We start from the raw sequence: 17,089 nt of genomic DNA, 5'->3' as shown, positions 1-17,089 counted from the left end.
AAGGGCAGAGGTGGCGGCCTCGCAATTATATACAAAGAAGGCTCCATCTGTCGTCACTTATCGGACGATATTGAGGACTGCGAAAACCTCTCTTTTGCCATCGAATTCTCTCCCAATGCCTGCTTCACCGGCATTCTCATCTACCGCCCTCCCGGCCCTATAGGACAATTTAACACTTCCTTGCTCTCTGTGACCTCTCAGTCGGTTGTCTCCCCGTCCAACTTCTCCCTACTTGGAGATTTTAATATTCATTTTGACAACGCACTAGACTTGCCGGCACAAGAGACTAAGTCAAGCCTGGCCGCATATCAACTCGAGCAACGAGTACCATCTGCCACACATGAAAAAGGACATCTGCTGGATCCTATTTTCAGCAACTGTGACCAACTTGAAGTGGGAAACATAACCAGACTCCCCTGGTCAGACCACTTCCTAATAGCCTTCAACTGGACCACAAGCAAACCACCCTCCTCTTCATTTACTATTAGGAAAACCCGTAACTGGTCCAAACTCTCCACTGACAACTGGTTACAAGTTCTAGGTACCATGAAACCCTCCCTTTCCCAAGACCCAATTGCTAATAACAAGAAATACGAAGAATGGATAACCACCTCGCTGGACCAGGTCCTCCCAGAATACGCACCCAAATCCAAGAGACATAGTAAAACAGCTCCATGGTACACAGAAGAGCTCAGGAACCTCAAACGTCTCTGCAAAAAACAGGAGAGAAAGTGGCGCACCTCATACGACCCTGAAGTAAAAGCCACATACAGGGAAATGATCAGGAACTATAAACTGGCTATTAAATCTTCGCAAGCTGCCTTCTATAACCTTAAAATAACTACGGCAAAATCTAAATCCAAAGAAATCTACCGCATAGTTAACTCCATGATCAAACCACCGTCCCCAGCCACAGATAACAATAACTCTCCAACCAAATGCAATGATCTGGCGGAATTCTTCTTCCAAAAAATTAATAAAATCTACCTTTCCTTTCCCAATCCCCCCTCCGACTCCCCTGGCCAGAACCTGCACCTGACTTCTAATTCATCCAAGTGCCTAGACTCTTTCCCCTTGATTACTTTGGAAACCGCACAGACATTGGCACAAAAAATAAAATCTGGCTCCCCGTGCGACCCCGCCCCCCCAGGCCCACTGAATCTTGCCAATATTGCCATTCTCCCCACGCTCCTGGAGCTCATGAACTCCTCCATAATCAGTGGGATAGTCCCTCCAACATGGAAGCATGCTATGGTGCGGGCCCTGCTGAAAAAACCTACTTTAGACCCAGCTAATCCCAGCAACTATCGTCCGATCTCGTTACTCCCCTGGGCATCGAAAATCCTGGAGAAACATGTCAATACCACCCTGACAATGTTTTTTGAAGAAAACCATCTCCTCGACTCCTCCCAAACAGGCTTCCGTACCAAACACGGAACTGAGACGGCGTTACTGGCTGTGACTGAGGAAGCAAGACGGCTCCTGGATCGGGGAGGATCAGTGGCAGTGATCCTCCTCGATCTAAGTGCCGCATTTGACACGGTGCATCACAAAATCTTGCTAACTCGTCTTGCCAACCTAGGAGTGACCGGAGATGCCCTGACATGGTTCAATTCTTTTTTGTCCAACAGAACCTTTCAGGTCTTCGATGGCACATCACGCTCATCCACTCGTCCCTTGGGATGTGGAGTCCCCCAGGGCTCCTCCTTAAGCCCTACGCTCTTCAACGCTTACATGAGGCCACTGGCTGAGGTGGTCCGTCCGCATGGTGTAAAGATCATTTCCTATGCGGACGACACCCAGCTGGTGGTCTCCCTGGCAGAAAAGAGCGGCCTCCAGGCACCACCAGACCTAGCGGCCTGTCTGGAGGACGTAAAGAAGTGGATGATGAGCTCCTGTCTAAAATTGAATGATGACAAAACTGAGCTGATGATCCTGGGCACAGCCTCCCCCGTCTCCATAGAGCCGAGCTGGCCGTCAAGCATGGGAGTGGCTCCACCCTCTAGAGATAACATCAAAAGCTTAGGGGTCTGGCTCGACAAGTCTCTGAGCTTTAACACACAGGCCACTAAGATCTCAGCCACCTGTTTTGGCCTCCTCAGAGTGATCAAGAAAGTCCTTCCCCTCCTCTGCTTCGAGGCCAAACAGATAATTATACAAGGCCTTATCCAATCCCGCTTGGATTTTAATAACGCCTTATACCTAGGGGCCCCGGACTACACCCTACAGAAGCTCCAACGCACCCAAAACTGTGCTGCCAGAGCACTGTTGGGCATCCCCCAGAGGACCTCAGTGAGAACCAGCTTGAGGACCTTGCACTGGCTACCTATCAGGGACAGAGTAAGATTCAAATCGCTCTGCATTGCCCACCAGACTTTCTGGGAAACGGGCCCAGACATCAACCGACCCCTGATTTCTCCCTATAGGCCAAATAAATCCCTCCGCTCTTCTACAGCATTCCTGGCTGAGATCCCCAGAACTCGCAGAGTTAGAGCAGGAGGACGCTCCTTCTCGTATAACGTCTCCAAACTCTGGAACTCACTCCCTTTGCAGCTAAGAAACAACCCCAACCTGACCACTTTCCGTAAACAACTAAAAACCTTGCTGTTTAATGCTTAGCTAGTAACCTCAAGAGGGTCCCATCTGTCCCAGCGCCTGGACGCCTCAGGGCAGCTGTAGCGCTTAATAAATCTAATTTTCATTTCATTTCATTTCATCTCATCTGTAGAGCTGGATCAGCACATGGATAGGGTCTGTGTTCTCAAGCGGTGCACATACATGCAGAGTCGGTCACATCGAAGGCTTGATTCACAGCAGGGACACAGAGCCTGCCGCATCTAGAGATGGGACTGGGTTAGCATGTGTACACAGAGTTTCTGACATCTAGAATAGGTTAGTGCAGGGTTGCAGAGTCTCTCACAGCTCAAGCTGGATTGGCACAGAGAAAACAGGTGAGCCCTAAGGTATTTTCATCACAATGTCAATGGCAATTGCGATGTAGTAGTTGAAATCCCGAGGAAAAAATGTTTTTCATAACAGCTGCAGCACTGCCAAAACACCCTATAAAATCATTATGAAAATACTTCCTTACCTATTCAATTATTAAAACATGACTTCTTCGTTTTAGAAGTGCACTATTGCTAGGGCTTTCAGAAAAATAACATCATAAGGTGGTTGGAACTTGCGCTGATTCTCTTGTGTTTCCTTCAGCCATGGTGGAGCTGGACGGCGATGACATCAGGATCTCCTCGCGAGGGAAGCTGGCAGAGCGCGACATTGTGCAGGTGAGTGATGGGGCAGGCTCGCGACTGCTCGTGCGTACCTCCCACCATAGCCAAGTCACGAGCTGGACGTGATATCATGCGTCGTTATTCCGTCAGGCATCCCAGGAGTCCGGGAGCTCGTTGTTTCCAGGTGAGTGTGGTTTCTAGTTTTCCTCCCGGCGGCCGTGCTCTACTTTTATTTCCTGTGCTGCTGACACGCCGGGGAGACGCGCTGCCCATGGAGGCTTCATTATGAGAGTGCAACACCTTCTTGTAGCTGAAACTCGACAGTATAATTCACTCAGTTATTCGGCAAGCTTGGCCAACTTGACCCAGGGATCTGTGACAACATGGCTAATGCTTAGTGGATTATAAACTGATGGCAGGGAGGGAAACATTAAGGTGTACTCGTCTGACCTCCAAACAGTAAATTCCAGTCTGGATTCCATAATGAATATGCACGAGGAACTGCTCTGGTGCAAGGATCTTCAAAGCCCTCTGTAAAATCACATTTTATTGTTTGGGTGCTTACGTTCCCCTTGTAAAAGGCAATTTTTGACACCATTTCTTGCAGCCTAGTGCATGAATAGCTTAGCGCTCGCACTATAAAGGCAAGGCCTATTGTCTTTGCCAATGCTTTTTATGCCCGCAGTCCCTTTCTATGTGTGCACAGCTGTTTTTGTACCTAGCCAGCAGCCATGTATTGTTCAAATTTGCCAAGAAAGTGAACTGTGATTGTGCTAAAAGTTAATTTGACAGATTTGCACTAAACACAGCCTCTTTTTAAACTGTCCTTCCAAGTAATGTCACATGCATTCCAAGGGATGCAGGACATAGTTTAAAAATAGTTGCTCGGATAGAGTATAAGAGAGACAATGTACTGGACAATGTTACTCGCCTAATAAAATAGGACTTTCAGTTATTTTACTTCTTATGCTACGTCTAAACCTTCCACAGTAACCAACGTAATATTGTTGTAGCAGCAAAATGTCCTGCAATAAGTCGTCCACTCATTTTGTAACGAAGATCGGCATTCTGTATTAGAAGCCCTCTGCTTCTTGACAGAAGGTGTTCCTGGTTGCATTGTTGATCTCATTGAACTGTTCCATTTAAAGTCATCATAAAAGACACTTCCACTTGGCACACACCATATCTGCAATGACCATTCCAGGCTGGTTATATGCGGTCAAGTAGGATGCTGGAAGCTCCCTTTAAAACAGGGCTTTACCTCCCGCCCCAAGCTTGATGTTACAAAGGAAGCCCCCCCCCCCCTCCAAAACTTTATGACAAGAATTCGGGAAGTGGGAGGGACAGGGCTAAGCACAGGGGCGTGGCTTGAGAAATCATTTCAGTGGTACTTTTTCTATAGCTCATAACTCACATTAAATATTATCAATCCATCATCTTGTAGAGCGGGACTACTCACCCATAGGGGTCTCAAGGCGCTTGGGCGAGGAGGGAGCTGCTGATCCGTCGAAGGCACTGTGGATTAGTCGAAGAGCCAGGTCCTTCCTGAATTGAGGCAGTGACTGTGATTGCCTGAGGTGGAGAGACAGGATGTCTTTGCTGCGAGGTAGGAGAAAGATCTTTCTCTGGCCGTGGTCTTGCAGATATGTGGGACGGTGGTCAGGGCCAGTTGGGCGGAGTAGAGGTCTCTGGTGGGTGCGTGGAATGTGAAGCAGTGGTTAAGGTGCACAGGTCACGTGTCGTGTATGGCTTTGTAGGCGTGTGTGAGGAGCTTGAAGGTGACTCTTTTGTTGACTGGGAGCCAGTGGAGGTAATGCAAGTGGCCATTGATATGGCTGTGGCACGGGAAAGGAGACATATAAAACAGCAAATGCACAATAAAATGTATAATTGAGCCAAAATTATAATTATAATTGGGCCTGGGCCCCAATGCAACTACTGCACTAATGATAACTGAGGCCCTGAGTAGCAGTTTATCACCTCTCTCTCTTTCATTCCTTCCTCACCTTACTTGACCTTCACTCTAATCTGTCAACAGGCTCTCTGTCCCTTTCAAGAAAAAAAAAAATGAGTTCCCACATGTTGTGACCCTTTTTTCTGAAAAAGTGCCCTTATGCTAGATAGGAAAATAAGCCCTGTGCCCCCTTCTTAAAAGTGAGACAGTCATGATTGTGATGCAGTGTGCTCCTCAGACCCCCGGGCCCCAATGCTGCTGCACCTTCTTCACTAATGACAGCTTCTGCTAGTGGGCTGGATGTTCTGCCATTTGATAAAAACAGGGCTCCCATCTTGCCATATCCCCTTGCCCACCATCGCTGTCAGGCTAAATTAAGGGGTCTCCTCTACTTCAGTTTTTCCTCCCTTAAGTCACGCCCTAATGCCAAAAGCAACACTGGCATAGCAAGTGTGCATTGGGCCCTACTGCAAGCAAAGAAGGAAAGTAAAACTCCCATGATCGGGGTTAAGTTGGCTCCTCATACCATAGGGCACAGGTGCTACTGTACCTGCAGCACCAATGATACTTTCTGCCCCTTTGTGCTAAAATAAAATACAGCAAGGGTGACCTGGGCACTTATACTAGCAAGAACAATGGGTTTTGACTCTGCATTTTCAAAGTAAGACAGACATAATTGGGGTATAGTGGTCACTACACCCTTAGCTCCAGTACCCGTTGCACTAATGATAGTGATGACCCTTCAAAAAAGACCCTACTTATCGCCCCCTTCCTTGGGGGCATCTCTATGAAGAAGTTGTCTCTGTTCATTTGTAAATGAAACAAGCATTTGCAATGCAATAGGTCTCGCACTTACGTAAGTTTGAGCTATTGGCACTGTAAATGACAATGCCTTTTATTATGATTTGCTTTTTAAAACATAAATAAAAGGCATTGCCATTTCCGATGCCAATAGCTTAAACTTGCATAAATGCAACACCTATTGCATTGCAAAGGCTTGTTTGCTAAGCTGCTGGAATTTCCTTCTTCTCCTTCCCTATCAACGCCCCCTTACGCCCTCGTGAAGCAGGCGCCTCTGGGAAACACTACCTCAGGGATCGCACAGGCATTTTCCTTTTCCAAAGTTACAAACGACGAACATGCAGAGTTGGACATTTTTGCATTTAGGTCACCCACAATTATTACCTTAGGGGAATCCTCCGAATTACTAATGTCACGGATAAACATGAAGATTGAGCTTACTAGATAATCATACATTTTGCCCGGTGGGATATAGATTGTTGTACACACAAGCACGGCATGCTGTTGTCGTGCTCGTGTTTGATGTAGTCTTGAGCTTAAACCTTGCTTCAGGCTCGTGTCCATTTTCATAGAATGTCGTCATCCGCCACATAATGCATTGGAGGTTGGTGTTAACGGTGGGGCACGTGGAGCTTCATTTGTATTGGGGGGTAAGATATATATATATGGTGGTAATGACAGCTGTTGTTATTACTGTCTTGGACTTACCGCTGTCAACACGTCGCGCTGGAAATAAACGTTTGAATGTTTACAATTAACGGACTCTTCCTTATTAGTGACAACCTAGATCCTACATAGAGGTTATCTATCAGAAAACAAGTATTAACATTTTCCACAAGGGAGCAGCAGTCTCTAGTCATTAAATCAGTGTCCGTTCTGTTGGAAACCTCTGTACTATTTGGAAAGATGTTCCCGCACTACTGAATACGCTAAAATGCCAAAGGACATGAGATTGTCATTTTATATAAACCACAAATAATAAATCAAGCAGTGCAATTTGACAATGCACTACGTTAATGCATGAATTAAAGACTTAATATAAAAATAAAAAACAAATACAGTATAATGTGTTCTCAGAGTGTGTAATATATTTAGGAGTCCATAGTTGTGTGTTCGTTTTGTACTTCAAACATTATTAAATCAAATTATAAAGGGTTTTTGTTTAGCTTCACATCCAACCACTTTGTGGCGATATGGTGCTGTGAATTCCAAGTGTGAACCAAAATTAAAGCGTGTGAGAGACAGCAAGAGAAGGAAAAATATAGGAAAACACAAAGTCAAAGAGGGACATGGAGCGATGGTGAGAGACAGCGAGTGAGATAGACAGCAAGAGAAGGAAAAATACAGGAAGAGATAGACAAAGTCAGAACAAGAACAAGCGGCGCGAAACTGAAAGTGATCGCAATCGCGATAAAACATCAAAGCGGCCGAGCGGACGCGAAAGTGAAAGACTACGAGTGCTTTCAGGCTGCCAAATGGTGCGCGCGCCCGGCACACATGCACAGTAGTTGGCGGCCTGAAAGCACTCGTTTGCACTTCCAAAAGTGCTTACTATAAGTCTCGCCAGAGCAGCGCTAAAGCGCTGTCTCAGGCGAGACCTAAAAATGAGCCACCATAGTGCCACCTCATCTGGGCCATATCTTTGACACTAAACCATGGATCATGCTCCATTCCTGTTTCTCTCCTGCCATTGCTCTGAGGCTCCATGCTTGCAGAGATTTAGGGCTCTGCAACTGAATGCAACACTGTTTGCCTCTTCCCTGCCACCCCCTGGACTCACTTTTTACAAAAACAGCTGTCCCTTCAGGTGCCTTTGCCTGAAAGGAAAGGGGGTGGTGAAGTACAAACAGCAAATAAAGGAAAAATGCCTTCTCAGCAGTCTTTAATTGATGGAATCCATTAAAGCTTAATAGTTACCAAGATTTATTCTTTTTAAAAGCTTCTGTAAGGGTGTTATCAGCTGAGTTCCGGAATAATAGAGACACTAAAATGTTTGCACCAGGTACAGTCTGATTACTTATTGCTAAAATATATATTTTGAAAGCACTTGTTTTATCTCAAATACTACTTCTGGATGTGGCTTTAGAGCTGGAGCTTCAAACTTTGGAATTGGGGAACCAGGTTTGAGTCCCGTCATCTGCTCAACGTCTTGTGATTCTGGGCCAATCACTTAATGTCCCTGTGCCTAAATAAATGATTGTGACCTTTTGTCATGTAACCAGTGATCATGTAAAGCGATCTAATACCTTTGAATTGAGTATAAAATTGCAAAACAAAGAAAAATATTGTGGCAGCCTCTCTTATTCTGTGTGTAATACTATTTCTAAATAATGACTTATGTATTCACAGTGCACTTTGTCACAGGCTGGGACTTCCTAGCACTGAAAATACACAAGTCACTATTTTACACTGCACCATCTAGGATTCAGTTCTGTGCCTTTCTGGTCTCACACACACAGGCATCTGCAGTGATCACCTTAACTAACCAAGATTTCACATTACTCACCTCTTTTTTTTAAATAGTTTTATATAGCGCAAACTTGACCTCAAGGTATTGGAGTGCTTTACATGAGCATCCGTTACATTACACAAGGTCACATTTATTTACTAGACAGGAGATTAAGGGCCCAATTACGAGTTTGGTGGCAAGACCACCAGAATGCTGTGACGGCGGGACCAAGTACTCCGCCAAGCAGCTAGCTTCGATGCCCGTCATATTAGGAGTGTTCCACGGGGCTGGCAGTTTCACAACAGCAATGACATGACGATGGTATGTTTCGCTGCTGTGTTGGTTCACAGAATAGACATGCATGCCCTACAACGTGAATGCAGTCAGTCGGGCATAATTAAAACAATATATATATTTTGCAGTGTGATATAGCGCAAATCCAACCCGAAGGCATTACAATGCTTTACATGTATAACAGTAACAGTACGCAATGGCCCAATCACCCTTGGCACCATATTTGGTCTCATTTACAGCCTTTCCACCAACTTGCGCGTGGTGGTTTCCCTGCCAGGAAAACGTCGTCGGAAAGGCAGGTCATGTTTAGCCTGGTGGGAAGCTTGGAGGGAACAACTCCATGGGCCGTCTCTGCCTCTCTTGCCACCGCCACTGCAGCAGAAGTATCAGTGGTGGCAGCAGTCTTGAGGTGGTGTCACTGCACAGATCGTAATTGGGCGGTCAGACTGCTAAGTAGGCAGCTTCAGACCGCCGAAAACACGACGGCCGGACTCATCCTTCCATCATCGTAATCAGGCCCTAAGTGATTTGCAAAGAATCAGGGGATTTTTAACTTGTATTTATTTTCCATTTCACTGTCTGCACCTTATTTTATATGCAATTATGTGAAGAAAAAAAATGCAAAGTACTTGCAGAATATTTTGTTCTTTTAGCCACCTATTTGACCAAGCATCACACTCAATGACCCCGCCCCAGTGGCACTCCGGATCACAGTTCCTATATGATTACAAGGTCTGTTTGCAAATGAAGACAGCCTGGAAATGTGCCAAATAAAGAAGGCCGCACTTCCAGGCAATCTTCATTTACATTTCTTTGCTGAGGCATTTGATGACTTTTGTTTTTAGGTGTCTATGGTACCTTAAAACGTCAGTCTGTAAAGAAATGACAACCGGTGAAAGAGCCTCGGGTGGAGAAGGTGCTGTTTTCCCCTCCCATTTTGTGTACAGGCAGATTTACTACAGCAGCACGCCAATACAAGGAAGGAAGAGAAAAGTTTGTAAACTGCAGCTGGTAAAAGGCCACATATATTGCATCACCTAGGAACAATGAATGCAATGCATAGTAGTATAAGTTTGATACACTCTGTGCTCTAATCATGTGAAACTAGGGTTACAATGTCGCAGCGGGGTATCACAGACCCTGTTTTCAGTCACTGACTTTCATGTGATAGCCTTAAATTTTCTGTGTATTACATTCTTGGTTTGATTCTATTGAACTAATTATACTAACCCACCTGAAAACAATTTATTGGTGAAAAGTTCAAAACCGAAAACAGTTTTTATAATGACCTTGAGTGAGGTGGTTACCCTATCCACAACTCCAAGTTCAATGCCATTTCTATTGTTTTAAACTGAGGATAACATTATATTTAACCCCGTATTTTGATGTCCTTGCTCTGGAATGCAATGCAGCATGTGGTCAAGGATAGGTTCATGGCATACATTATGACTGATTATTTAAAGGTTGCGTCTTGGTCACTCATGATTGTAATCTCAGAGTGTATTTTAAAATCGGTTTTATGCAGCCCATTCCTATCAGCTGATTTCCTAGTACCTATTCCCATTGATTAATTTAGTTGCAGCTTTTTACCTATGCTTCATGGCTGTGCTAAGATACTCCTGCCGGGGTGATTTCTGTGTGTTATAAATTCCGATAACATAACATTTCTCTTTTCCACTCCTTGGCAATGCTCAGCCAGTGTACACTATGGCAGGTATATAATGTCAATTTATGTGGCTTGCTCCCTGCCACTCTGAAGTGAATTGATCAGACTATGTACATTTCTGATTGATGCCTGCTAGTGGCATTGGTCCTGTTGGTTCTTGGATGTGAACTTCTTCAGAGGTCAAGACGGTTATTGCTGATTTTGGTTGCATTGTACAATTAATGCTGTAACTGTTGTTTCATGACTTGGGTGAGGACTTTTTACGATCTAAAAAATAAAAACATGGCCACAGCATGTAAGAGTTATGTAACTTGTCTACTTTCTTAAAGGCCTGGGCTAGATTTTGATTATGCCAATATAATTGGCATTCATTGGTGATTTCTCATTATGATTTTTATGTGAAATTCTGCAAAATTACACCGTTATGCCACTTGACATAATTGAGGGTCACATGGGTAAAAATCCTATCACACGAATTTCAAAAATGGGAACAGTTAGAATGCATTTTGCACTAAAATATATACAGCAGATTGGCAGATTTGTGGTTTGCATAATAATGTAAAATGTGTTCAAAACCTAAGGAGTAAATTCACTTGGTTTGTCAATGAAGCAGCCATATACTATATAGCGGGTGTGAGAAGTTGGCCTGGTATATGATGTTCACTAATTAAAGTGACCACCTTGTACCATGCCAAGCAACCCTTATGGTGTGGTTGTAAGTCAACCTTTTCGGACTAGCTGCCCTAGTGGTAGCGTAGGCTAAGCAGTCTTTGAGGCTAAACTCGTTAAAGCGTGTTAAGCAGGCTGTTTTACCAATTGCAACCCCCCTTTATACCAATGAAAGGACACCACACAGATATATATTCAAAATATATATGTATTTATTTCTCAAAGTATCCCCTAGACTCTTTATGAGCACAGGAGCACAAATCGTTAAACAAGACAATGTTATAATATACAGAAGTTGCACTTTATATGGATGGGCCCTGGTGGCCACTCAAACCATATACTAAAATAGTGATATAAGCTGCAAGCGCAACGACAGAGGCTCCCTCCAAGTTGTGCTTTGGGTCCTGAGAAGCCCAACCACCGAGCAGCATCTGCACCAAAGGTGAGCCCTCCAGCATCTCCACGATCTGCGTGGGGCCCCTCTGCACTTTGCATCTCGACGCGCCTGCCCGGTCCCTGGCCCGTTGGCTAGTGGCCATTTTGACGACCTATTTTGAAATCAACGACGCTGGTCTGGTTGCTCCAGACTGGCCCTAGCTGCTCTCCAAAAGAGCAGCCCCTCTGATCTTGCTGGTCAGAACAATCAGCTTTCCTCTCTTTCCACGACTCCTGCCTTTGCCAAGGCTTGTTTGCTTCTTTCGAGTCGCCGACACCGCCGACAGCGAGAGCCTGCGTGGGACAGCTCTTGAACCGGGGCTCACAGGGTGATCCACTTCCAATTGGTTATGCACCTAGGGTACATGGAGTCCATTTTAAAGAGAGAGCAGATGGGCTGAGATCCTGAAGGCTGTCCTTGTCCAGGTAAGCCTATATTGCCCAAGTGGCCATATAAGGAAGAACCAGCACTGGCATGGTTACCCCCTGTCTCATGGTCCACTAAGCAATCCCTCACCCTAAGGGTATCATAGGGTCTCCACCATAGGGAATCTCTACCTTTGGTGTGTCTTTGCAAAGTAAAAGGCTGGTGTTGAGATGGAGTACTGAAGTGAGTGTCCTCAAAGTGAGGCCTCAGCTTCCTCCAATCATCCCCCACCATGGATGCCTTTCTTTCCTTTGCTGAGTTGCACTGTGCTCTCAGGGTCAGCCTCTGGCTACCTAAAGCTGGAGTCTGGGTCCCTTTTGTGGGCTTACTGGAGGGACAGGTCAGGTTTGGGGCCCTAAGGTCCCATGTTTGCCTGTGCCCAACAGAATCCCTCCGGGGGAGGTCCCTAACTACCTGTAAAGGAGATCCCTCAGGAATGATTTTACCCATCACCTGGCTAGGGCTACTAGCCAGGCAATCCTCATTCTTTTGATGGGGGGTTCTTGTGGACAGGGGCCCTCTTGGGGTCCACTGGCCTCCCTGACCTCTGCAGCCCTGGGCTGACTGAGGCAGGGTAGAGAGAGGCAGGCTACCTGCACCAGACTGGGTCCCACCTTGGAAGGGGCCACTGACATCAGAGGCTCTGCCAGGCCAGGCCTGGCTACCTCTGGGGCAGTTCCTTCACAAGGGGTGAGGTCAGATCCCTGAGGAGGCTGACCTTTTCCTAATGCCTGGGGAGAGGGAGACTTTTCTTCCTCCCCACTACTCTCTGTTTGTGTGGAGTGATCCATAGTTTCAGGCTTCACTACACCTATGTCAGTCTGAGTATAGGCCGAGACCATTACAGCCTTGCCAACCTTTTCAGGGGGGCACTCAGTTTGTGTTTGAGCTGTGACTGTCACAGCTCTGCCAGTCTCTACAGGGAAGTCTGTCTGTGCCTGGGCTGTGGCTACCACTGCCCTTCCAACCTTTCCAGGGAGGAAATCTATTTGGACAGGGGTTGTGAATGGCACAACCCCACTACCCTTTTGTGAAAGGCCTACCATTTTAGAATGGGTGTCTTGTTCAACTCCAGCCCAAGCTGAGAGTTCTAAGTCATTCCCTAGTAAGCAGTCTACAGGCAAGGTTGGGGACACTGCCACCCTTTTAGGGCCAGTGACCCCTCCCCAGCTGAGACATACCTCTGCCATGGGATGACTGGTCTGTTTGCCATCAATGTTAGTCACCTGGTAGGAGAAACCAGGCAAAAGCTGCTCAGAGGGAACTAGCCAATGGGCCACCATAGTGATGCTAGCTCCAGTGTCTCTGTAGGCCTCAGCTTCTGTACCATTGATGTAGGGCTCCTGTCTGTACCTACCCAAAGTGTTGGGACAGGCAGTGAAGTTGGCAAACCCCATGCCACCATCACAGACAAGAGTAGTTGCTGTAGGGGAATTGGCTAAGCCAGGGTCCCCCTGTGTTCCCCAAGTAAATCCACCCAAATTTCTGGGGGCACTCCCACCACCTGGGGGATTACTGCTGACAGTAATAGGTGGTGTGACAGGAGTAATTGGAGGAACAGTTTTGTTTTTAGCCTTTGGGCAACTGCTGTCAGTTTTCCAATGCCCAGGAATTTTACATTCATGGCAGTAAGGCTTTTTACTTGTGGTAGAGGAGGGAGCTTGGAACCCACCACCCTGTGTGGAGTTTTGGGGCCCTGAGGAAGATTTCTCTTTTGCTTTATCCCCACCCTTCTATTGAGGCTTGGTGGTATCTTTCTTTTGGTCACCACCCTGGTTTTTAGGCCTGATCCTGGTCCTGACCCATTTATCTGCCCTCTTTCCCAATTCTTGGGGAGAGGACAAATCTGAGTCTACCAGGTGTTGATGGAGAAGCTGGTTTTGACAATTACTTAAAATCTGCTCTCTCATCATCAAATTGTACAATCCTGTATAATCAGACACCTTACTTCCCAGCAACCACCCCTCCAAAGCCTTAGTGGCACATTCCACATATTCAGACCAGTCCTGAGTCTGTGCCTTCTGGGTATCTCTGAACATTAACCTGTACTGTTCAGTGGTTAAGCCTAACCCATCAACCAGGACACTCTTCAGGGCTCTGTAGTTTCTGACATCCTCCTCTCTAACAGTGAGGAGTCTATCTCTGCCTCTACCTTCAAAGGAGAGCCATAAGATTGCTGCCCACTGGTCTTCAGGAACCTGCTGCACTTTGCAGGCTCTCTCAAGAGCAGTCATCCACTTGTGGATATTATCCCCACTTTTGTAGGGGGGCACAACCTTGAACAGGTTCCTATTGTCAAAGACCCTATCTTTGTCCTTAGGGACAATGCTGCCACCAGTGGGTATAGACCCACTCTCTCTAGGTTGCCTAGCCTTACTCAGTTTCTCTTCCATCAGAGCTACTTCTAGCTCCTGTCTCCTGATTCTCAGCAGAGCTTCCTGCATTCTGGCCTCATGCTCCCTCCTCTGAGGGGTGGTCATCCTTCTTCTGGAGTGACCTTGAGAGCCTCTAGAGGCATGAGAAGCATTAGATTCACCTGAGTGATTCCCTTGCCTCCCAAGCCCCTGGTTAAGTCCACTGGGGAGATCCAATGGGATGATCCCATTGTCAGTCCCCAATAGCCTTAGGTTAGCTGGGCCACGTATAACACTTGGCACTGGGCTAGTTCTCCCTTCATCCCCACTAACATCTGTATCCCTATCACTTTCATCCTCTGTAGTATGAATCTCATCTAAGGGGTGATTATTGGAAAGGGGTACCTCAGTAGCATCTTCAGAAGGGGGGCCTCCTGCTCCAGTCCCTAAGGGGCCTAACTGGGAGGCTTTCTTGAGAGCTTTCTGATCTTCATCAGCTTGTAAAAGCTCCCTGAGTTCAGCAGAGGTAGGGTTCTTGGGCTGTTTAAGGCCCTTGATATTTGCCAACTGCCTGAGCTCATTTTGGTTTAGGGTAGCAAAGATGGATGGTGCCCTCTGGGGGTCACTCTCAACAGAGATGGGTACATTGGACCCCTCTGCCCCAGCCATTGCTCTTAAGTGTGGGTGGATGTGTTGCAATCTACCTACACTTGGGTTTTCCTACTAAACCTATCTAGTAGTTGTAGTCAGTAGAACTTAAGTATATCTATCTTGTTTTATATGTACCTACAGGTACCTATGTGATCTTTCAATTGGTAACCAAGAGATTACAATGGTAAAACACAGCAAGCTCAAATCCAACCGCTGCTCACCAATGTGAGAAGTTGGCCTGGTATATGATGTTCACTAATTAAAGTGACCACCTTGTACCATGCCAAGCAACCCTTATGGTGTGGTTGTAAGTCAACCTTTTCGGACTAGCTGCCCTAGTGGTAGCGTAGGCGAATCATTCTTTGAGGCTAAACTCGTTAAAGCGTGTTAAGCAGGCTGTTTTACCAATTGCAACCCCCCTTTATACCAATGAAAGGACACCACACAGATATATATTCAAAATATATATGTATTTATTTCTCAAAGTATCCCCTAGACTCTTTATGAGCACAGGAGCACAAATCGTTAAACAAGACAATGTTATAATATACAGAAGTTGCACTTTATATGGATGGGCCCTGGTGGCCACTCAAACCATATACTAAAATAGTGGTATAAGTACCACGAACAGGAAAGGGAAAAGGCCTAGGGCCTCTAGAATCGCTGGGCCTACAAGGAGCTAACTTCAGTTAGTGACCAGGAGGTCCACGGGTCGCGTGTGCAGTGAGGAAAGTTACACGCGGGCTCCCATAGGTTTTCAATGGGTGCGTAAAAGTTTAAAAGTTACTGCAGAAAGGGTCTTCTGGATGGACTACGATCTTAAGATTCAAAACACAGACACTAGAGATGTTTCTCTACACTTGGGCACCGGAGTGCCAGCTTTACCTCACCCACAGGAAGCGGGTGCATAGGTCTCGAAGTGCGTCGGGTTTCTTCTATCGATTCAATGGAGCTTGATGACAAAGATGCTGCAGGCGGTCGGTCCAGAAGAGATGCGGTGGATCCAAGAGTGGATCGGAGTTGTAGAAGACCTGAAAGCAGAGGGGACAGTGTTCACAGTCACTAGCCAGTGACCGGCGTGGCATCAGGTAGGTAGGTACCAGGCGATGTCGGGTGCAAACAGGTGATGAGGTGTAGCTTGTCTCCGCAGCCACGTGGTCCCTGAAGGTCGACGACGTCCAGGAGTCTGGTGCAGGTAGCCTGCCTCTCTCTACCCTGCCTCAGTCAGCCCAGGGCTGCAGAGGTCAGGGAGGCCAGTGGACCCCAAGAGGGCCCCTGTCCACAAGAACCCCCCATCAAAAGAATGAGGATTGCCTGGCTAGTAGCCCTAGCCAGGTGATGGGTAAAATCATTCCTGAGGGATCTCCTTTACAGGTAGTTAGGGACCTCCCCCAGAGGGATTCTGTTGGGCACAGGCAAACATGGGACCTTAGGGCCCCAAACCTGACCTGTCCCTCCAGTAAGCCCACAAAAGGGACCCAGACTCCAGCTTTAGGTAGCCAGAGGGTGACCCTGAGAGCACAGTGCAACTCAGCAAAGGAAAGAAAGGCATCCATGGTGGAGAATGATTGGAGGAAGCTGAGGCCTCACTTTGAGGACACTCACTTCAGTACTCCATCTCAACACCAGCCTTTTACTTTGCAAAGACACACCAAAGGTAGAGATTCCCTATGGTGGAGACCCTATGATACCCTTAGGGTGAGGGATTGCTTAGTGGACCATGAGACAGGGGGTAACCATGCCAGTGCTGGTTCTTCCTTATATGGCCACTTGGGCAATATAGGCTTACCTGGACAAGGACAGCCTTATCGCCCTTCGTTTGGGGGGGGGGGGGTTGTGTAGGAAGGTGGATATCTGACTATGGTTACCCCCAATTTTTTGCCTAGTGTCTAGCTGGTTTTTCGACTTAGTTGGCCTGAGATCCTGCCATTCAGGATGTCAGCCCATCTGCTCTCTCTTTAAAATGGACTCCATGTACCCTAGGTGCATAACCAATTGGAAGTGGATCACCCTGTGAGCCCCGGTTCAAGAGCTGTCCCACGCAGGCTCTCGCTGTCGGCGGTGTCGGCGACTCGAAAGAAGCAAACAAGCCTTGGCAAAGGCAGGAGTCGTGGAAAGGAGGAAAGCTGATTGTTCTGACCAGCAAGATCAGAGGGGCT

The 17,089-nt window shown here is 46.7% G+C and overlaps 1 protein-coding gene across 1 annotated transcript in view; it reads left to right on the top strand.

Moving 5' to 3' along the window:
- Positions 1 to 17,089, top strand: part of LOC146870586 (copine-8-like) — a 1,950,277-nt gene that overhangs the window by 1,634,974 nt on the left and 298,214 nt on the right. The window contains exon 16 of the mRNA XM_085643269.1: positions 3,211 to 3,284. Coding sequence (XP_085499395.1) covers positions 3,211 to 3,284 — 74 coding nt within the window. The remainder of the gene's footprint in view (positions 1 to 3,210; positions 3,285 to 17,089) is intronic.

Source organism: Triturus cristatus, chromosome 1_1, assembly GCF_964204655.1.
Source record: "Triturus cristatus chromosome 1_1, aTriCri1.1, whole genome shotgun sequence".
Classification (NCBI taxonomy): Eukaryota; Metazoa; Chordata; class Amphibia; order Caudata; family Salamandridae; genus Triturus; species Triturus cristatus.
Note: the sequence above shows the minus strand (reverse complement) of the source record. Positions and strands in the feature narration are given on the sequence as shown.